At 39.2% G+C, this 22081-nt stretch overlaps 5 protein-coding genes and 1 pseudogene across 5 annotated transcripts; 5 read left to right on the plus strand and 1 right to left on the minus strand.

The window, feature by feature from the left end:
* Nucleotides 1–80: 80 nt before the first annotated feature.
* LOC111481162 (probable transcription factor KAN4) lies at nucleotides 81–2270 on the plus strand. Its single transcript, XM_023126516.1, has 4 exons — nucleotides 81–638; nucleotides 747–823; nucleotides 1520–1559; nucleotides 1669–2270. Exons 1-4 carry the CDS (start codon nucleotides 314–316, stop codon nucleotides 1890–1892), a joined length of 666 nt encoding a protein of 221 aa, XP_022982284.1. The 5' UTR covers nucleotides 81–313; the 3' UTR covers nucleotides 1893–2270.
* A 1293-nt stretch (nucleotides 2271–3563) lies between these two features.
* LOC111481113 lies at nucleotides 3564–5333 on the plus strand (annotated as a pseudogene).
* A 2078-nt stretch (nucleotides 5334–7411) lies between these two features.
* LOC111481115 (cytochrome P450 CYP82D47-like) lies at nucleotides 7412–9126 on the plus strand. Its single transcript, XM_023126454.1, has 2 exons — nucleotides 7412–8392; nucleotides 8470–9126. The coding sequence occupies exons 1-2, from the start codon at nucleotides 7454–7456 to the stop codon at nucleotides 9091–9093; spliced, it is 1563 nt and encodes a 520-aa protein (XP_022982222.1). The 5' UTR covers nucleotides 7412–7453; the 3' UTR covers nucleotides 9094–9126.
* A 1940-nt stretch (nucleotides 9127–11066) lies between these two features.
* LOC111481116 (cytochrome P450 CYP82D47-like) lies at nucleotides 11067–12860 on the plus strand. The gene is made up of 2 exons (XM_023126455.1): nucleotides 11067–12077; nucleotides 12149–12860. Exons 1-2 carry the CDS (start codon nucleotides 11127–11129, stop codon nucleotides 12758–12760), a joined length of 1563 nt encoding a protein of 520 aa, XP_022982223.1. The 5' UTR covers nucleotides 11067–11126; the 3' UTR covers nucleotides 12761–12860.
* Nucleotides 12861–14156: 1296 nt separating this feature from the next.
* LOC111481163 (cytochrome P450 82C2-like) lies at nucleotides 14157–14986 on the plus strand. The gene is made up of 2 exons (XM_023126517.1): nucleotides 14157–14878; nucleotides 14952–14986. The coding sequence occupies exon 1, from the start codon at nucleotides 14225–14227 to the stop codon at nucleotides 14852–14854; it is 630 nt and encodes a 209-aa protein (XP_022982285.1). The 5' UTR covers nucleotides 14157–14224; the 3' UTR covers nucleotides 14855–14878; nucleotides 14952–14986.
* A 223-nt stretch (nucleotides 14987–15209) lies between these two features.
* On the minus strand, nucleotides 15210–17126 carry LOC111481129 (protein JINGUBANG-like). The gene has a single exon (XM_023126479.1). It carries the CDS (start codon nucleotides 16848–16850, stop codon nucleotides 15456–15458), a length of 1395 nt encoding a protein of 464 aa, XP_022982247.1. The 5' UTR covers nucleotides 16851–17126; the 3' UTR covers nucleotides 15210–15455.
* Between the last annotated feature and the right edge of the window lie 4955 nt (nucleotides 17127–22081).

Below are 22081 nucleotides of genomic sequence, written 5' to 3' on the forward strand. Positions count from 1 at the left end.
CATCCAACAGTCCCCATTTTGTTTTCACGATTTCCAACCACATTCCCTTCTCACAAACCGCCATTACATCTCTCTCTTTCTTCTCCTTAAGCTTTATTCTTAAAAAGATAAGAACATCTTCCCTCTTTCTCTTCTGCACTTCTGCCCTTCTGCAGCATTAAATACTTAAGACTCCCTCTTTTCCTTTAACTTTTTCTTCCATCCACTCTTCATTCTTAATACATCCAATATATGTTATTCATTCCTTTTGCTCTTCAAATCATAACCCACTCATTACCCTTTAAACCCCTCATCTTTCTGTCACCCTTCTCTCATGTTTCTGACCTCCAACGCCCTACTCATGAACCCGCCGGACCTCTCCTTGCACATCAGCCTCCCCTTCTTCGCCCCGCCCTCTCACAATTCTGATTTGACCCATCAAAATGGTTTCTTCCGCTTAGGATATGAACCGGGCCATGTGGGTCGTCCTCGTTCTCGTCACCAAGCTTATAACGTCGTCCATGGCCGCCGCCGTGACTTTAAACGAAGTGGTGGCGGGTGTGGAGTGAGAAGAAGCATCCGAGCTCCTAGAATGAGATGGACTACGACGCTTCATGCTCATTTTGTACACGCTGTTGAGCTTCTTGGCGGCCATGAAAGTAATTACACAACAAAACCAATAACCTTAAACACATCATTCTTATTTTTGTCAAAAAAAATCAAAACTTTCGTTGTTCCATTAATACCCATTTTTGTATCTATTTCAGGAGCTACTCCAAAATCAGTATTGGAGCTTATGAATGTCAAGGATCTAACCCTAGCTCATGTCAAAAGCCATTTGCAGGTACTTTGATTGTTTTCTCTTCCCGATTACCTCCAAAATGGTATTATATTTTGTCTATTTTATGCACAAACTCTAGTAATTTTATTTTTTTATTTTCTCAAAAGGTCTAACATTTCTTCTCTCGTTCATTAGAAAATTGCTCTCGATAGGATTAGTTTACTCATATTCTTGTATAACTTTTGTTGTCTCGTTTATTGTGGTTCCTCGGTCCTGCTAGTCATTTGTTTGCTCGAACAAGCAAGTCATACAAGTTTATAGAGTTAGAAGTTCGAAAGCACTTGAGGTCTTAAGTAGGGTCAGGGAGTCAAATGAGCCTATTCCTTTGGCCTATCATTGTAGGTCGATTCAGTTAGCTGTTCCTGCATCTCCATGGGAGACCCATCACGGCGCTCTCGTGGTTCGCAAGAAGGAGCTAATGATTCCGTTGTGGCTACTAAGCTATTGATAGAGTTTTCGAGTCTAGTTTTTAGGTCGAGATAATGATTCGGGTACATGTGGGTTGAAAGAGGTTGTTTTTGTCCCATAATATTTATCTTATTCGCATAAAACATAACATTTTTCAAGATTCATTGATATGGGATGGGGGAGTAAAAGAGAGAGTACAAAAGTGAAAGGACAAAAAAGCATCTAAAATTACATCAACTACAACGCAAGGCTGTTAAAAAGAAAAAGGTTTTTGGTTTGTTGTGGATGCAGATGTTCCGAACAGTGAAGAACAGTGTGAAGAAGGGAACAGGTAATAAATAAAAACACTGTCTGTTCTTCAATGCAAACACTGTTCTTCCTGACTTCTTCAGATCTGAAAATAAATAAAAAAGCTTCATTTTTTTTTTTTTTTGTTGCAGACGATTATGGAAGGCCTGAGATTGAAGCAGATGGGGTTTTATCTTCTTCTTCTTCTTCTTCTTCTTCATCATCATCATCATCTTCTTTATCTGTGTGCAGAGGCAATAGTTGCGAGAGGACCAACTCAAACGGTGACGTTTTGCAAAGGATTAATTTAGAGTTCACTCTTGGAAGACCTAGTTGGCAATTGGATTATGGGGATGCAAATAATAATAAAGTTTAAAATAACAAAGTTTAGTGTGTTTTTATTATTGTATTAAGAAAATATGAGTAGAAATGAATGCCGGGAATGAAGGTGCTCCTACATGCCCCCATGTCCATGCCCATGCCCATTTCTTGGCCATCTTCACCTTTGAGGTGCTCATCGGCTTCAGTCCCGCACTCTTGCAGCACAATGGCTAGCAATGGCTCTACACACTGGCTACAACCATGCCTTCTTGAGCCCTCAAATTTTCATTTACTCTCACTATAAATTTTAACATTCAAGTGGTCATGTTTCTTAAAAAGTTATGTTCGTTTTCAAATATCTTAGATGTCTGTAAGTTACTTTATAGTGAGTTATTTGACTCTCGAACATGGATGAATTGGTTTACGATGCTGATTGCAAAACCAATGATTAGAGATCAGTGTTAGATAAGTAGATAAGTTTTCATTTTAATTTTTGGTACTTTTTTTATTATTATTATTATTATTATTATTACTATTATTATTATTACTACTACTACATTCGCTTTCGCTCTTGCCCTAAACGAATGAATTGATGGAAAGGAACGAAGCAGCGAGAGACAGTAGCTTGACTTAAAGAGAAGAGGGAGTAAGTAGCTCGAGATCATTTCAAGGGAACCGGCTAGATCAAGACTAGGAGAGATGATCCCCATATAGTGATTACATTTCAAAACTCTATAAGAATTTTTGGTAAAAACAATCATTTATTAAATGCGTTATTTTCCTTTGATGAGATCCAATACATGAACGAAGAGAATAATGTTTTAAGAAACACTTATTTTTTTTCTTATAAAAATTATTATAAGTCTCAACTGATTCAACAATTAGATCATTGGAGTTATCGTATTATTAGTCTAGGGTTTATCTTTTTAAGCATAGGTATTCTTTCAGGGGCCGTATGGGCTAATGAGACATGGGGATCCCCAGGAGAGATATCATGCCTTGAATCTCAATTCAATATAAGTTTTCATTTTATTAGGATTCAAAATTTGGATTTGACACCTGATGGCTCTAGCATTCTCGTGCATCCCTTACGACATGGTCACCTTAGCTACTTCTCGCTTCTAAGAGTGAAGACTATCTCCACATAACAACACAGATTCTTTCCGCATATTTTTTTCCTTATTTACATGCATTTTAAGAAAATTACTAAGATTGAGCGGCAAAGAAAGAAAGATGCTCTTGATAGGTATAGATATAATTTTCAATTCTTTTAAACATTTATTGACTATTCTATCCTCGTGGTTCCTCTCATTTGAATAGGGTTTTAGTTTATTTATGTATCTCTCATCTATTCAAGTATCATATTTATGATATACAAAGAAACCCGAGAAAGAGAATCTCCTGCAAAGAAAAGGTCTCCAATTGCTTATTCAATTATTTAAATGAGAAAAATATAGTTGTAGATGCGCCAACAGCCTGTTCCCAATATAATTTACTTAATTTACCACGTTTTTGATTAATTGATACCGTTGATTAGTGATATAAAAAAAATAATAATAATAATTAGTACAATAATTGAAGAAAGATGTGCTCATAGATATATACAATATATATATTATATAAATTTTTTAAAATAAGGAAAGTTGAATGAACACCAATAAGAAAATTTGTCTATCTCAATTATTGTCGCACAACAACCCATCATAAATCATTACAAGGATCCTTCATCTCCAAACAGCAACCAACCGTAACCCACGAAGAATGGAACTTCCCAACATATCCTCACCTACCACTGCTCTGCCAGCGATCTTTGCCCTTCTCTTCTTTCTTTATGCTCTCTTCACTATATTTTCTGCTCACCGCAACAGATTACCGCCCCAACCCCGCGGTGTTGGCCGGTCATCGGCCACCTCCCTTTACTAACTGCAAAAGAACCAACTCACACCGCGTTGGGAAAATTGGCCCACGTTTATGGACCAATCTTCATGTTAAGATTAGGCGCCCACCGAACCTTGATTGTGAGCGGCTGGGAGGTGGCAAGGGAGTGCTTAACTGTGAACGACAAAGCATTTGCCTCCCGCCCCAAGTTTGCTGCCGCACAGCTACTTGGCTATGATTATGCCATGTTTGCGCTAAGCCAATACGGATCACACTGGAGCCATTTGCGTAAGATAGCCACGCTTGAACTCCTCGCCAACCATCGACTTGAGAAGCTTAAACACATCCTAACATCAGAGGTTCAAAGCTCGATCCAGAAACTACACCAGCTCTGCAAATTAAGTGATGGAGGCAAGAAAGCGTTGGTGGAGATGGAGACGTGGTTCGGAGAAATAGCGCTGAATACCATATTCAGGATGGTGGTCGGAAAACGATTCACCACTGCTTTTGAAGGTAGCGGCGGGGCATTGTATCGGCACGCGTTGGAGGATTTTTTTAGTTTGTTTACAGCGTTTGTTCCGTCGGATTTGTTTCCGTTCCTAAAATGGTTCGACTTTGGAGGTCATAAGAAGGCCATGAAGAAGACGGCAAAGGTGCTGGACGAGATGCTTGATAAATGGCTCACAGAGCATCGTGAGAGGAGAAATTCCGGCGAAGTGGAGCCGGAAGAGCAGGATTTCATGCACGTTATGTTGTCTTTAATCGACAATGAAGAGTTTTCCGGCTACGATGCCGACACGATCATCAAATCTACCTGTTTGGTATGAAAAAATCCATTAATTTGCAAAGTAAGTTCAATTTTTAACCCCAATGACTAAATTAGTTGAAATTTGTGTAGGCTCTGATATTGGGGGGATTTCACACCACCACCACTGAAATGACTTGGGCTCTTTCTTTACTCCTCAATCGTGAAGAAGCATACGAGAAGGTTCAAAAGGAATTAGACGAACATGTTGGGAGAGACAGGGTAGTGAGAGAATCGGATCTGAAAAATTTGATATATCTCCAAGCTGTTGTGAAAGAAACATTGCGTATGTACCCAGCAGCACCGCTCTCGGTCCCTCATGAATCTACGGAAGATTGTATAGTTGCTGGGTATCACATCCCAGCAAAGACACGACTGTGGGTGAATCTTTATAGGCTCCAAAGAGATCCAAGCGTTTGGGAGAATCCTAACGAATTTTGTCCCGAGAGGTTTTTGACAACTCAAAAGGAGTTTGATGTTAAAGGACGAAATCCCCAATTGATACCGTTTGGTGTTGGTCGAAGAATTTGCCCTGCGGTGACTTTTGCCCTCCAAGTTTTGCACTTGTCGCTTGCGAGGCTTCTTCATGAGTTTGAAATTGGACGACCATCCGAAGAGCCACTCAATATGGAAGAAATTGCTGCATTGAACATTACTAAGAAAATCCCTCTTCAAGTTGTCTTAGCTTCGCGTCTCTCTACTAAGGTTCATGGACGTGTGTGATAATTAATTTATAGTTTGGTCATATATTTTTAATTGCATAAAAATGTTCTCCATATTTTGCAAGCTCAACAACCTCTTTCAAATTTGATATTCTTAAAGAGTTTATTCTACTTTGATTAAAATATAAAAGTATCAACCATAATTAGTAGCATAAAGTAAGGTAAGATTCGAGCCATGAGTCTGGCGCCTCACGAGAATACGTGTTGTGTCGTTAGGGAGAGTGTCTTGGAAACAAGAAATGAGATTTATATCGTCTAGACACTCCTAAAAACCTAGTAAACATCCACGATAGAGACGACAATGAAAGTTTAATAGGGGTAGTAGTGTGAATGGTGTCATAGAGCCTTTGCCTCCCATCCCTTCGAGTGTGTCTTTGGCACCAGTAGCGTCCAACCTAGTGGTAGAAGTATAGGAGTAGTATCGTCTAAGTTAGGCCTAAGAATGATAGTGTAGTGCATTGAGGCAACCAGAATGTCTTATCTAGTGGAAATGGGTGGAGGTTTCCTGAACAGGACCTCTTTGGAACAGGGGGCGTAAAACTCTCCCTAGATTCAGAGTGCTTATAAGGCCTTGTGGAAGGTTCACCGGCTAACATTTGTAGATGATGTTTAGACTTGCTAGATGTCATACTGTCCTAACAGATTCTACGAGGTTGCACCTCAAACTCAGAATACCAGTCGCTTACTGTTGTGGCAATACAAGCTTACTAAGTATGAGAACAAAAAGATCGGTTCACTCCAAGACGAGATTCGCCCTCCAGAGGATCCACGATGCTAGAATCTAGAGAATGACTTTTAAGCCTTGATAGAGTATGTGGCATGTAAGCGAACCACTCGAAATTTTGAAGACTTCTCAACAGTTCATATAACATATAAAATTAGGTATAAACTTCGTACAGCCTAGAAAAAGGCACACGATAATCTACGTTGCACGTCTAGACATTTATTATTATTTTATTAACAAATTGACTATTTAATAATAATTATTTCCCCCTTGCGTGCAGTGGCAATAGTTGGGAGAGGACTAAGTCAAATGGCGACGACTTTCGCTAAATACAAAGTAATGAAGGTAATAAATGATAGAAGACAATATATTCTTTTTTTTCCAATTCATAATAATCTTTTGTATAAACAAAATTTAATTAAATAAATATATTTTTATTTTTAGTATTTTGTTATATAATACTAACTATTAAATATAATATCAATAATATGCTCTAATAACTATTGAAAACATGATATCGAATCATTAATTAATTAAGTAATTTCGCGATTTCATTCTTAAAAAAAATAATAATCAAATCAATAATATCATACCTAACATAAATTAATGCCACGACCGACCTTATACCTAACCATTTGGAATAATTTTGTGTAGATTAATTGGTTGTGAATGCGACAACACCCAGCTCCCAAAATAATTTATTTATTTATTAATTTATTTATTTATTTTAATGATTATTCCACTTAATCACACACAAAACTTCATTTTCTTAATTAATTTTGAAATATAGTTATTGAGTTTTAATTTATTAACCAATAATCTTTTATAAACTCTACAATTTTATTTTTGTTGTTAAGATATGTTAGGGAAAACAAAACATTTGTTACAAGAATGTGAAAATCTCTCTTCAGTGGATGTGTTATTAACCTATGAGCGTGACGATGATATGTAATAGGTTGAAATAGACAATATCTGCTAGTAGTGGACTTAAGTCATTACAAATAGTAATCACAGTCAATGTGCCAGTGAAGACACTAGCTTCTAAGGGAGATGGATTGTAAGATCCCACATGGATTGGAGAGGAAACACTGGTCGGAGAGGAGCAAAACATTTGTTATAAAAGGGTGGAAACCTTCTTTCTAGTAGACACGTTTTAAAACCATAAGCTTAACTGCTATACGTAATGAACTTAAACGGACAATATCTATTAACGGGGAACTTGAACTCTACACTCTGTTCTCGCTCTTGTTTAAGTGATGTTCACTACTTTAGTTTGTTGGGAACCACATCTTAGGGAATACTAGGATACTATTCTTTCCTGCCACAAGTTTATCTTGGGATTATTTTAAGCAAAGAATCTTATCTTGTGAAGGGATGATGGGCAAATTGGTAAAAAGTCTCGGGAAAATTTCTCCTCCTCAAATTATTATTGCACTTCAACCCATAAATCATTCCACACTCGCCAACCAATCCTAAACCTACCCAAAATGGAAATTCCCCACATCTCTTCACCAACCACAGCTCTGCCTCTAATCTTTGCCCTTCTCTTCTTTCTTTATGCACTCTTCACTATATTTTCTGCAAACCGCAACAGATTACCGCCCCAACCCCGCGGTGCTTGGCCGGTCATCGGCCACCTCCCTTTACTAACTGCAAAAGAACCAAATCACACCACGTTGGGAAAATTGGCCGACGTTTATGGACCAATCTTTATGTTAAGATTAGGCGCCCACAGAACCTTGATTGTGAGCGGTTGGGAAGTGGCAAGGGAGTGCTTTACTGTGAACGACAAAGCATTTGCATCCCGCCCCAAATTTGCCGCCGCACAGCTACTCGGCTATGATTACGCAATGTTCGGGCTAAGCCCATACGGATCGCACTGGAGCCACTTGCGTAAAATAGCCACGCTTGAACTCCTCGCAAACCATAGACTTGAGAAGCTCCGACACATCCCAAGATCGGAGGTTCAAAGCTCGATCCAGAAACTACACCAGCTCGGCAAATTAAGTGATGGAGGCAAGAAAGCGTTGGTGGAGATGGAGACGTGGTTCGGAGAAATAGCGCTGAATACCATATTCAGGATGGTGGTCGGAAAACGATTCACCACTGCTTTTGAAGGTAGCGGCGGGGCATTGTATCGGCACGCGTTGGAGGATTTTTTTAGTTTGTTTACAGCGTTTGTTCCGTCGGATTTGTTTCCGTTCCTAAAATGGTTCGACTTTGGAGGTCATAAGAAGGCCATGAAGAAGACGGCAAAGGTGCTGGACGAGATGCTTGATAAATGGCTCACAGAGCATCGTGAGAGGAGAAATTCCGGCGAAGTGGAGCCGGAAGAGCAGGATTTCATGCACGTTATGTTGTCTTTAATCGACAATGAAGAGTTTTCCGGCTACGATGCCGACACGATCATCAAATCTACCTGTTTGGTATGAAAAAATCCATTAATTTGCAAAGTAAGTTCAATTTTTAACCCCAATGACTAAATTAGTTGAAATTTGTGTAGGCTCTGATATTGGGGGGATTTCACACCACCACCACTGAAATGACTTGGGCTCTTTCTTTACTCCTCAATCGTGAAGAAGCATACGAGAAGGTTCAAAAGGAATTAGACGAACATGTTGGGAGAGACAGGGTAGTGAGAGAATCGGATCTGAAAAATTTGATATATCTCCAAGCTGTTGTGAAAGAAACATTGCGTATGTACCCAGCAGCACCGCTCTCGGTCCCTCATGAATCTACGGAAGATTGTATAGTTGCTGGGTATCACATCCCAGCAAAGACACGACTGTGGGTGAATCTTTATAGGCTCCAAAGAGATCCAAGCGTTTGGGAGAATCCTAACGAATTTTGTCCCGAGAGGTTTTTGACAACTCAAAAGGAGTTTGATGTTAAAGGACGAAATCCCCAATTGACACCGTTTGGTGTTGGTCGAAGAATTTGCCCTGCGCTGACTTTTGCCCTCCAAGTTTTGCACTTGTCGCTTGCGAGGCTTCTTCATGAGTTTGAAATTGGACGACCATCCGAAGAGCCACTCGATATGGAAGAGATTGCTGCTTTGAATATCACTAAAAAAGTCCCTCTTAAAGTCATCTTAACTCCACGTCTTTCTACTGAAGTTTGTGAATGATTCTATGATAAATAGTAAAAAAAAGAGTTAGTAGTTTCTTTTTAATTAAGTTTATAATATTTTAAATAGATGGGTTAGATTTTTGTTGGGTTGTTTAGTAAATTAATATAAAATTATCAATTCGTATTAAAATATGTTCAAGTCACTTGTTTTTATGGTTTGGTTCTTGAAAGTTTATCATCTCATGAGGTATGAACTACCTTAATCTTTAACATCAATATCACCCACCCATATATCTTAACTATGTCAGAATTTACTGCAACTTATTTCGAATTTGAATTAGTTATGAAATATATGATATTCTAATTAGTTAAATTTGAATAGTAGTATATTTTATTTTATTATCAAGATTTAGTTAGTTTATATTTTTTTTGTAAATATTATTTAGTATCTTGTACCCTGTTTAAAGATGGTAGATATTACATCATTCAAAGTGTTCAAGTCGTGACCTCGTCATAGTTTCAACCCATAGCTCTGATCATATAGTTATGAGCACGGTCTCAGATTTTCTAGTAGGGTTTAATTCATATTTCCTAGTGTATATAATCATATACTTGTCTGTCTTGGTTCCTCACATCATCTTCACATGTGGCTCATAACCTATTTTCATCTTAATACGACACCGAACAAGCCTCTTACTTGGAAGACATACAAATTAAAAAGTTTATACATCACTTCACGCAAGTGATAACCATTGTAGGCTCTAACCTTCACTTGTCTTCGCAATTAATACGAAAAAGGCACCATCCTTGTCTTCTTCTCATGCTTATGGACCTACCACATTTAAACTTTCTTTGATTTAGATGAGAAGTTGGGAGACAATGACGTGATAGAATCGTGTAATTTATATAAAAAAATCTAATGTATTATAAAGTCGTTGCGAATGAAACCTTCTATTTGAACCCTCTAAATCTAATCGGATTTCCACATGAATTAATGAAAGATTGCACGGTTGCTAGTTACCACACTTCTGCAGGAACACGACTCTTAAGAACATTTATCATTTTAAATGTGAAAAGTTCCGTAATTATTAAATTTAAATCAATATTTGTATATATTTCTCCCCTTCATTTTTAATAATGAAAAAATCATTTGTTGATAAATATTCTTCATACAACCGTAAAACATAGTTTGAAGGCTAAATTAATAATAATTAAAAAAAAAAAAAAAACTTTTGTTTTGAAAAAATAATATCCTTAAATTTAAAAAAAAAAAACATATGTAAAATTTCAAGAATACCCTTACACGGTTAAATTAAAATAATAATAATAATAAAAATGTACACATGTCTCTTTTGTACAGCTGTGATTCCTTTCAAACTCTCCTCATCGGCTGACGCAGCCGGGATCTTCGCCCTGAACCAGCCGGAGCTTGGCTACCTCCATCTGCTAAGTGCAATAGAGCCAACTGACATAATCTTGGGCAAAATGGCCGACATTGTCTGTTTTGGTCTATTATGTATAACTGTCAGCTTCATGATTTTAAAATACGTTTACTAGGGACGCTGACATTGTCCACTTTAGTCCTTTACGTATCACAATCAGCCTCACGGTTTTTAAACGCTTATACTAAGGAGATGTTTCCATGCTAGCACACCGTTCGATGTCTAACTCTAATACCATTTATAACAACTCAAGTTTATTGTTAGTAGATATTACTCATTTTCACCTGTTATATATTATCATCCTCCTCAAGATTTTAAAACGTGGGTAAAGATAATGGTAATATGATGAAGTATATATATTATATATATAAGTGTGTAAAATTGACTTTTATGTAAAATAAAATCATAAAATCTAATTCTAAATATAGAAATCCAACGATATTTATAATTTTATATAAAATTAAATTAAATAAATTTTGTAACTCAAAAAATAATTAATAGGCAGGATGACAGGAATTCAATGAAGGCTTCATATTAGAACAGCTGGATACCATTAATATTCAACCAAATATTGTCCTCATCACTTGTCGGTCCATGGCTCAACTTCCCATAAAAACGTTATCTCCCACTTCTCTCTCATTTCACAGAGATGAGAGAGATGGAACTTCCTCACACCTCCTCATCGGCCGCCGTCGCCGGAATCTTCACCCTTCTCATCTTCCTCTATGCCCTCTTCAACATATCTACAAAACTCAGCTCTAATCCAAAAAGACTCCCACCGGAACCCGCCGGAGCTTGGCCGGTGATCGGCCACCTCCATCTACTAAGCACAACAGAGCCAGCCCACATAACGTTGGCCAAAATGGCGGATGTGTACGGACCAATCTTTACACTGAAGTTGGGCATGCACAGAACCTTGATTGTAAGCAGCTGGGAGATAGCCAGGGAATGTTTCACGACAAAAGACAGAATCTTTGCCTCTCGACCAAAGCTTGTCGCCTCAAAGCTGCTTGGTTATAACTATGCCATGATGGGGTTGAGCCCCTATGGCTCGCACTGGCGCCATGTTCGTAAAATGGCCACCCTCGAGCTCTTCACGAACCACCGCCTGCAGCAGCTCCAACACGTTAGGGTATCGGAGGTTGAAAGTTCGATTAAGAAGCTGTATGAGTTATGTGGCAATGGAAAGGAGAAAGCTTTGGTGGATATGAAGACGTGGTTTGGTGATATTACTCTCAATACCATATTCAGAGTAGTGGTCGGAAAACGATTCTCGACGGCGGTGGAGGGTGGCGGTAATGAAGAGTATCGGAAGGCGTTGAGGGAATTCTTTGAATGGTTTGGAGTGTTTGTTCCTTCGGATTCATTTCCGTTTCTTAAATGGTTGGATTTGGGAGGACATGAGAAGGCCATGAAGAAGACGGCGGAGGTTTTGGATGAAGTGTTGGATAAATGGGTGGAAGAGCGTCGGAAAATGAGAGCTTCCGATGAAGCGAAGACGGCGGAGCATGATTTCATGGATGTCATGCTTTCTGGTGTTAAAGATTATGAAGAACTTTCGAGCTATGAGGCTAATACCGTAATCAAATCCACGTGTTTGGTACGTTTATTTGTTTTATTTTGTCTAAGAATATATAAATGGTTTAATTAAGTTGTTTGGAGCTTGTGTAGGCACTTATATTGGCGGGTTCGGATACGACGACAGTTACAATGGTATGGGCTCTTTCTTTACTACTCAACAATCCTGAAGCACTTAAGAAAGCTCAACTTGAATTAGATGAACACGTTGGGAGAGAAACACACCTGAAAGAATCCGACGTGAAAAATCTTGTATATCTCCAAGCAATTGTGAAGGAAACATTACGTTTGTATCCTGCTGGGCCACTTGGCATCCCTCATGAATCTATAGAGGATTGTACTATTAATGACTACCATATTCCGGCGGGGACACGTTTGATGGTAAACATTCAGAAACTTCAAAGAGACCCACAAGTATGGGAAGATCCTAGTGAATTTCGACCAGAGAGATTTTTAACAAGTCACAGAGATTTCAATTTTAGAGGACAAACTCCTGAGTTTATACCCTTTGGAAACGGAAGAAGGATGTGTCCTGGAATCTCATTTGCCCTTCAAATTATGCATTTAACGCTCGCAAATTTGCTTCATGAGTTTGAAATTGATAGGCCATCTAAAGAGTTATTGAATATGGAAGAAAGCGCTGGTATGACGAGTATTAGAAAGGATCCACTCGAGGTGGTTTTAAGGCCACGTCTCCGTCTTTGATATCCACTCAAGATTGTTCATCTAGTTCAACTTAGGCCTTCCCTAGTGTTTCTTGAATAATACCATCAATTAGATGAACATTAGTTTTATGTGTAATAAATACCTCGAAAATAATGTTATGAATAATTGTTATATTAATTTTAATTATCGTTCTCATTTAATTAAATTCCTAAATGATGGTGCATTCTTATGAATGTTAATAATATATATATATATACTCTCGCTTTTTGGTATATTTAAAAAAAAAAAAAAAAAGTCCGCTTTTTAGTATATTAAAAAAATAAATTAATTAGTTTTGAGATTTTAATGGTAAAATTTAAATTAATAATTTTTTAATTATTAAAGAATATATTGTACTATTAAAATTTAAAATTTTAAAGATTATCCAATAAGACGTTTAATTATAAAATTGATTGAATTATTATGATTTCTTATAATTTTTTTTTCCGTAAAAATACTCTTGAAAAATAAAAACTTTAAAACAGCTGTTTTTTAAACTGATAAATGCGTAAAATTACATGCATGAATTTTCTTTAAATTATTAGAATAAATAAAATAAATAAAAAAATCCTCTTCTCGTCTCCTCTCCCCCTTTCTTATGAATGTCTCTAACGCGTTAGATATTGTATACTTTTAACTATGACAGCATGAAATAGAATTTATATGGCTGATATGCCTTTTCTCTATTACTTGGGCCCGGTTATTGGTTTCAATCCAAAAAAATCTTTCACAAGTTGATGTGTGTTGTTGTTATCATCATAAATAGTTGAAAGATATACGTTCTCGATATTTTAAATCCTTTTTGACAATTTTTTTTCTATGTTTACGAATGATTGATTACCATAATTATAAAAATTACGAAACTTATTTTCGAAAGGAGAAAAAGAAATGAATTATTTTATGATTATATATTATTATTTAATTTTCTTAAAAAACCAAACAAAAAACTTTTCAATTTTTTAGTCTAACATTAATTGAATGAAAGGGTTAATTTTGTAAAAGAAAATTTAATATAATATTGTCCCATAAAAACTATATATTATAACAGAATTTAATTCGGGTTTGATGAGTAAAAATGTTAAAAATGAATTAAAGTATGAAATTATTGATTCAAAATTCAACTTATAAATTTAAAAAAAAAAAAACAAAATGACTTTCATATAATTAAAAAAAATCCAATTTAATATTTTTTAGTTTTTTATTTTAAAAAAATTAAGAATATTACTAATTATTTTAAAAGAAAAAAAGCTTAAAATTTCCTAATTTAGAAATATTCATTACATCAATATATTCAATAACACCACTTAATTTGTGATACCAGTCACGAGATGAATTATTGCGATAAATAAAATGAAATCATTTATATAAAAATCTCCACTTAATTTGTTTTTGGAAGTCCGGAGAGCCATCAAGTCTCTTATATAAACCACCCCTTCCCACCGCTCAATTCGCAGAGCAACCGGAATGGAACAGCTGCCTCTCGCCGGAATAATCTTCGCCCTTCTCTTCTTTCTCTATGCTCTCTTCACTATATCCCGGAGATCCGCCGCTCATCGGAAGAAACTCCCACCGGAATCCGGTGGCGCCTGGCCGGTGATTGGCCACCTTCATTTGCTAAGTACAAAAGAGTCAACTCACATAACCCTTTCAAAATTGGCTGATAAGCACGGACCAATATTTACAATTCGGCTCGGTATGACAAAGGCCTTGATTGTGAGCAATTGGGATATAGCAAAAGAGTTTTTTACTACAAAAGACAGAATCTTTGCCTCTCGACCAAAGCTTGCAGCCTCAAAGCTATTGGGCTACGACTATGCCATGATGGGTTTGAGCCCTTACTCTCCACTTTGGCGCCATGCACGCAAGATAGCCACTCTTGAGCTCCTCACAAGAAAAGACGAAAAATTGGTGGTGGAAATGAAGAATTTGTTCGCTGACATAACGCTCAACATCATATTCATGTTGGTGATCGGAAAGCGATTCTCCACCGCCTTCAACCGCCACGACGGTGAAGATTGCCAAAAGGCATTGAGGGATTTCTTTAAATTGTTTGGAGTGTTTGTTCCATCGGATTCTTTTCAGCTTCGATGGTGACACGTCGTCAAAGCTACTTGCTTGGTAACTATTTTAGCATTGTAACTAAAACAAATTAATTTTATTAATCAACAAGTTTTGGTTCAAATATATGTAGAATATGATATTGGGTGGATTCGACACTACCACGGTGGTTTACAGAGTGTGATATTAAAAACAAAAGCTCCACTCAAAATTGTTTTATCTCCACGCCTACCTGCTCATGTTTACAGAGTGTGATATTAAAAACAAAACTAGTTCAATAAGAATGGTGCAAGTAATATGTATATTGTAAAGACACGTCTACTCCGCTATGAATTCAGTTTGTAATATCAATAATAACTTTGGATGTGGTGTTATTGTGAAGGATAAGCATTCAGAGATGCTTAGTTTTGCATGCAGTTGTAAGGGATAGAATTAAGGTTGGAAGGTGGAAGTAAAAAATATGATTAGTAATGTTTAATGATGAATGTAATGACATACAAGTGGAGTGTTATTATCTGTTCCACAATATACAACAGAAGAGGAGGAAGGTGAGTTTGCTGCTTCAGAAAACGCACACACTTTGAAAACATCTCAAAATCTTGGAAACATTCACTCTCATTCTCCTTCACAATCACTTTCACGGTCGTTTGCCTAGGCTGGCTGCTCTGGTGGAAGACGTGAAGCTGTTTTCTGACGGCGCTGAGTCTGTGTCTGTCCCGAACTGCTGCTGCATCATCGCTACACCATTCCTGTCCGCCGCCATCTCGGACACGCGCCACACCTTAATCGACTTGTCCAAGCTTCCACTGTACACCATCCACTGTTTGTCCCCATTCTTCGATGTCTCCTCGTCCACTTCTGCCGCCAAGCACTTCACCGGCCCACCGTGTCCCGACAGCACCGACAGACATGTGTGGACTGACCCATCTCTACGCCATACGCATATGGTCTTGTCGGCGGAGCCACTGAACAACATACACCCCGCCGCCACCAGACACAGGACAGTCAGCTTATGCGCTTTTAGAATGCCGCCGTGTGACAATTTCTCTTTCCTTTCCCAGAAGTTCACCATCCCATTAGATGACCCACAGTAGACAAACGTTCCGGCTTCCGTGATTGCCAGCGCCGTCACTGCACATTCCTGCTTCAACAGAGACTCCACCAGAGTGTGCTTTGTTGCCTTCCCTTTCGCCTCTCTTTGCCATACCTTCACTGTCCCGTCCGCCGAGCCGGTAAACACCAGCCCCTCCACGCTCGCCACCACCGAATTCACCGCATCGTCGTGCACATTCAGTGACTCCAAGCACTTGGAGTCTGAAATTCTCCAAACCTTTAAAGTTCTGTCCCACGAAGCAGAGTATAAGAGGAGTTTGTCCTCTGTCAGGCTCAAACAGGACACTGCATCAGAGTGCTTGATCCACAAAGCCCTTCTACGCCCTCGACCTTCCACGTAATTGTTGGGGTTAATTGAGCTTTTGAAAATGTCCTTGAGCGTTGGCAATGTTCCAGCTCGCTTATGATCACTTGGGTTCTTTTGGGACACCTTCCAGACGCGGATTTTGCCGTCTTGGTGTCCGGTGAAAATCTTCTCGCCGGAGATTATAATGGCTTTCACCAACCCACTGCTGGATTTAAAAGCGGCATATTCCTTCAAATCCTTCCAAACTCGAATGTTCTTACTGTCGGAGCCAGTGTAGAGAAGCTCCCCTGCAGCAGCCAAGGAATAGATATGGCCCTCTTCACGAACAAGAGAGCCAATCAAGCCATTTTGTGGGCCGCTGTTTTCTTCCACTTGAGACCATGGGGATTTAGCGAACATGGAGGTCTGATTCCATGGCGACATTGTCATGGGAGAGCCTTCGCCGCTAGTACGACTCTGGTCGTAATAGGCGTTAGCGCCGACGGAAGCGCTGCTGTTTCTCATGGCGAAATCATCGTCTTCGACGCTTAGCGTGGTCGAAATGTTGGGGTCGGAATGTGCCATGTTGCCACCGTATTTGGCTCGAGGTATGCTGTCGGGGTCTTCAAACATGTTGTGGCAGCCTTAGCGGTGGTGGGTGTACGCTTCTCTGACTCTGCCTGCTCCGACCGGACCTTCTCTCCCTTTTTTGCGGATCAAAAATATATTTATATGAATTTCCACGTGAGAAGTGAAAATTTCATATAGAAAGAATGTTGAACCCCAGAAGGCTAATGATCCAAAGCACACCCAAGTTTAAAATGGGTGCTGTTGGGGGTGAAATTGAGAGACAAGGGAGGGGAGTATGCTAAAAATGGAAGCGAAAAAGATAGCAAATTCGAAAGGCAAGGGCGGAGAGCCAACCAGCTCTCAAAAAATCTGTTATTTTGGACTGTGTGCTGAGGGGCTCTGAAGCTGAATGGGGTGGGCGTAAAAGTAGAGAGCCTTGTGTTTGCCGTTGATTTGGTCCAAACGACGCCATTTCTTCGCTCAATTACAAGCCTTTGGTCGGAAAGGCTATGCAACAAAATTATCTTGTTTATGTTCTAATCATCCAGATTTTGTTTTTGTAGAATCGTGGGCCTATTGGGCTATAAAAGTCAGTGGGTTGAAGCAGCCTCCGAATATGTTGTTGTTGGGCCATAGGCCCATACTGTGCCTGATTTCTGGCGGGGTAATCCCAATGGATGTAACCATATATTTCGATGCACACACACACATATATATATATATATATTAAAAAATAAATTAGTTAATTTTGTATAATATGTTTGCTTATAAAATATATATTTTTTTAATTTTTTTAATAAAAATTATATCAAAAAAGAAAAATTTTAAAATAACTATTTTTAAAAAATAATATTAAATATATAATATTCGCCACCTGGAACCGGGTCCCCACCTCGTCGTTTTCTAACTCCCTTGCGAAGACTCGCGTATGTCCGAAGCATTTTCGCGGGATTAGGGGAGTTTGAGGACAAGTTGCTCTGCTCTAAAGCCCTAAAAATATGGAGTCGCAATCCGTCTGTCGTAGGGCTTCCCTCGACATTGGTCGGATTACGGGATGGTCGTGCTCGCTTTCATCAACTGGTTAGTGCTTGTTTCGAATATTAATTTTATGATCGTCCTGTCATTCGGAAGTAACGTTATAGATTTGCTCTTCATTTCTTCTCAACCAATTAGGAAACCGAGTTCGACAGAGGAGGCAAGGAGTACAGCTTTAATTTTCGCCGAAATGTATGTTTTCAGTTTGGTGCCATTTTTATTCTTGTCGCGTGTGTATATGATTTGTTCTTTGTGGATCAGCTTGATAAGAGTTAGTATTGGTTGTGAGATTTTTGCTATAATATTTGACTGGGGATGTGTGGAAGAGGAAGAGAGGGGCGTTGATGTGCGTGGCTGATTCTAACAGGAAGGCTAAATTAGAATCATCTAGAGGGAAAATCATGTAGTGTATGTTAGTAGATTGAATGGAGTGGAGGCATTTCGTGGGAAATCTGGCTCAATCTCATTTCATGGTTTAACTCACCTGTTGGTAGAAGATGGTAAGTTAATGTTAGCTTCTTTTGGTGAAAACAAGGGATCTCTCCTCTGGGTACTGGCTCCTGCGGCGTTTATATCATCTTTGATTCTTTCTCAAGTTTTTCTTGGTGGTCTGATTGAGGGTTTCTTCAAGAATGAGATTCTCGTAGGTATTTATTGAATCCAGTTCATTGGCAGCTGAGTTTATATTGTTATCTAAACCACTAATGTAATACATTGACATTGTTCAAGAAGAAGTTGTGGCTTCATTGGTGTTTGAAGTCCTATTTTACGTTGGAGTTGTCATGTTCCTTCTCGTTACCAGCGGTGTTTAAATACCATACTTGCAATTCAGCTCAAAGAGGTGGAGCTTCATTACTAGGGTTGGAGGACAACTTTCATTATAGCTCTTAGGAATCACAACTTTCCACAATGGTATGATATTGTTCACTTTGAGGAGATAGTGTCCCCTTGCTTATAAACCTATGATCATCCTCTAAATTAGTCAATGTGTGGCTCCCTTCCAACCATCCTCAACAATAGCTCCATTATCTGTCATGTATGTAACTTGGCCGATGATTGGCTTGCCTCCGCTTGTTATAGTTGTTAAGGATATTTAATACTGAATTATAGTTTACCATCTATATTATATTTGATCTTTTATTAAAGGCAAATATCTTTCATTAGGGCTTAGCATAAATATCTTTCCATTTATTACTTTTTCCATATCCTCTTAAGTTATTTGATTATAAATAGAGAACTTTCACATCATTTAGGTGTGGTGGTTTTAGCAAATATTCTCATGGTATCATAGCCCTTTCGGTTTAGTAAACTGATCCTTTATTTTTAATGGTTTTTGAATCCTTTACTCATCTTCTTCTCCACCACCAATGCCGACTTTGACGCAGCAGGGGTAGTCTTCATGGCTGCCGTAGGTGGAGTCGATTGATTATTCTTCGACTCCACCCTTTTGACCTCAAATCACCCTTCGGTAGAGATTTGAGAATCCTCATACGTGTTCTCATCGGAAATATACAGAATCTCGAAAAGTCTATCGACCTTCGGTAGAGATTTACCCTCGGAATCTGGGCGCCGCACTGGCCTCTTCGTCAACCAAGTCACCACTAGCCTCCTCGCCAAAATCGGCTCCTTCGCCAACTTTGGCGACTCTTCTGGCTTCAACACCATCTTCGATCTCCACTTCGGGAGGCGTGGCTCCCTCTTTGTCCATTGGACTTCACCACCTGCTATTGTTCTGGCTCTGCCTACTGCTCCTTTGCCAGTCTTCACTCCTGGTAATGGTGGTGCTGTGAATAGAATCGTTGTCTATAAATCTATCATTGTGGCTCTTCACCCACTTCTGATGGTCTCTTTATTAGTAAGTTAAAATATGTTCGAGATATTCTTACTCGTGTTCATTTGCTCGATAGCAAACCAGTCCACAAGGCTCAAACCCCACTCCATCTCCGCCCCTCTCTTTCTTCGTCTAAAATACACCTAAAGTCCGCATTCTTAGTTTATGTCGCCTTCTTCCTCTCTTCTTTATAGTCACCATCGAACCCTCTCTCTCTTCTCCTTCTTCCTCTGGTTTCCCCTTCTACTTCGTGGATTAGACAAATTCTCGTCGGAGCCAAGACAACATCGCGACTGTGCGACTATCACCTGCAGTTTTCGATGGCCAAGAACATGTTTCTCTACGTCTTCTTTGAACCAGGTTATTGACATCTTCACAAAAAGTGTTTCTCGATCTCTCTTTGAATTTTTCAGATCCAAGTTTCACGTTCGTTCAAATCCGACGCTCAGTGTCACGGTCCTAACTTCTTGACCGTGCAGCGTCGTGATCTATACACGCTCACAACTAGCCTTAAGGGGAATTAAGCCCCATATGTATTTTTCTCCCCGGCTTTGTGGCTTCGTCGGACCTTAGGCGAGGTTTGTCTTCGCCAATTGAACATCGCTTGTGCGGAATCCAAGCTTGTTCAACCACATACGTCGCCTGTGCGTGTATGTTCAATTGTCTGCGACACATTCGACTTGCCTCTATGCTAGGCCAACTCATTTGGCTCGACCTTGCCTCTATTCGGGCCAAGGTCTCTCAATATAACGTCGCATCTCATCTTGTCATCTCGATCCCCATCGATAGGGTCCATATGTCTTGACGCCATCCCGAGTCTCGGGATGTCGTCGGCCATCATAACTCATTCGGTCATGCCATCGAGAATGGGCCCGCGTGTCGTTCATCTCATCGGGACTTTCCGAACATCCATCCATCCGGGTTCTATCGAGGCATAGGCCCTTCCGTGCCCATGCCGAGTCATTTACGGATACCATACCGGATAGCGGGTGTATGTAGCAACCTCCAACACGCGGGCTAGGGCGCAATACCGGCACACCCGTGTCGTCCAGTACTGTCCTTCAAAAACCCATTTCAAAGGAAGTCGCCCGAGACACTCGTCTCGGCACACTTGCCCACACTGTGACACACGTATGTGCCACAGGGTAGCTCACTTAGGCCACAGGGCCCATGGGTGGTGGAGAGCTAACACCATGGTATCCCTATAGTACATTTTGAGCAATTTTCATTCTACGAGGTGTAGACATGATTTTGGTGAGGTGTCATACGGTGTCGTGCATTGTCCGTCTAATGTCTGATTGACACCAAACTTGGCGAGCATTCATATTTCATATGGACGGACTTAACTCCCGAACCACATGCCTAAATTCCTTCCGAAACCCCGACTTTTGAGGTTAAGGCCCGGGGCCCTACCCGGCCCTTCAACAAGCCTATCTTGTCCTTCATGTCTATGTTGATGTCTCTGTTATGCTTATGTCTCAACATGTCTTCAATGCCCACTTTGCGTGGTGGTATGTTGGATGATGCATCGTCCTCCTCGATCACATCATGGCATTCTTCTATGTTGGCCCGCATATGGTTGGATGGGCGTCTCTTGAGGGACGCCCCTTTGCTTGTCATTGCGTGAGGGTCACAACCTACTCTCTTCATACTATGGTTGTGACATTCTCCTCCACTTAGCTTAGTCATCGTCCTCGATGACTTACTCGAGTCACAATCATATTACAGATTGTGACACTCAGCTTGCAGGGTGTTAAGGATATTTAGTACTGAATTATAGTTTACCATATATATCATATTTGATCTTTTATTTATCTCGGCTTACCATAAGTATCTCTCCGTTTATTACTCTTTCTATATCCTGTTAGATAAAAGCTATGGGTCTATTCACACGTTTCCTTAAACTTAGTTAGTTGTTGTTTTGGTTTTGGATATTTCAATTAAATTTTAGGATAGGATGGTTATTTAAATATGTGAATGAATGAAAATAATAATCAATTTGTCTTCACATACTTTAGTGTTCAATTATTTTCTTTCTTCTAACAAATTTTTTTAGGTCGTTTTTATCCGGTCGACGATTTCCTCGCGATTATAAATAAAGAATTTTCACACCATTTAGGTGTGGTGATTTTTTCAATAGTGATTACGTTTCTGGTTGGAATGATGCTCATCTTGTTTCCCACTTTGTTCCAATTATTTGGTAGGTATTTCACCTATAGTTATAACTTATAACTCATTCCTCGTTCCTTTCAAAGAGTAAATTATATATTTTACAAACTTAATCATCTTGCAGGTTTATAGAGTTTACTACTTGACAAAAGCTGCGCGTTTTATAGAGAGGCTGATGTTCCGAATGAGAGGGCTTCCCACCACTCCAGACTTGTTGGAAAAAAGTGGAGCCCTTTTTGCTATGATGATAACCTTTAAG

This window comes from Cucurbita maxima, unplaced genomic scaffold (assembly GCF_002738345.1).
Source record: "Cucurbita maxima cultivar Rimu unplaced genomic scaffold, Cmax_1.0 Cma_Scf00006, whole genome shotgun sequence".
Lineage (NCBI taxonomy): Eukaryota > Viridiplantae > Streptophyta > Magnoliopsida > Cucurbitales > Cucurbitaceae > Cucurbita > Cucurbita maxima.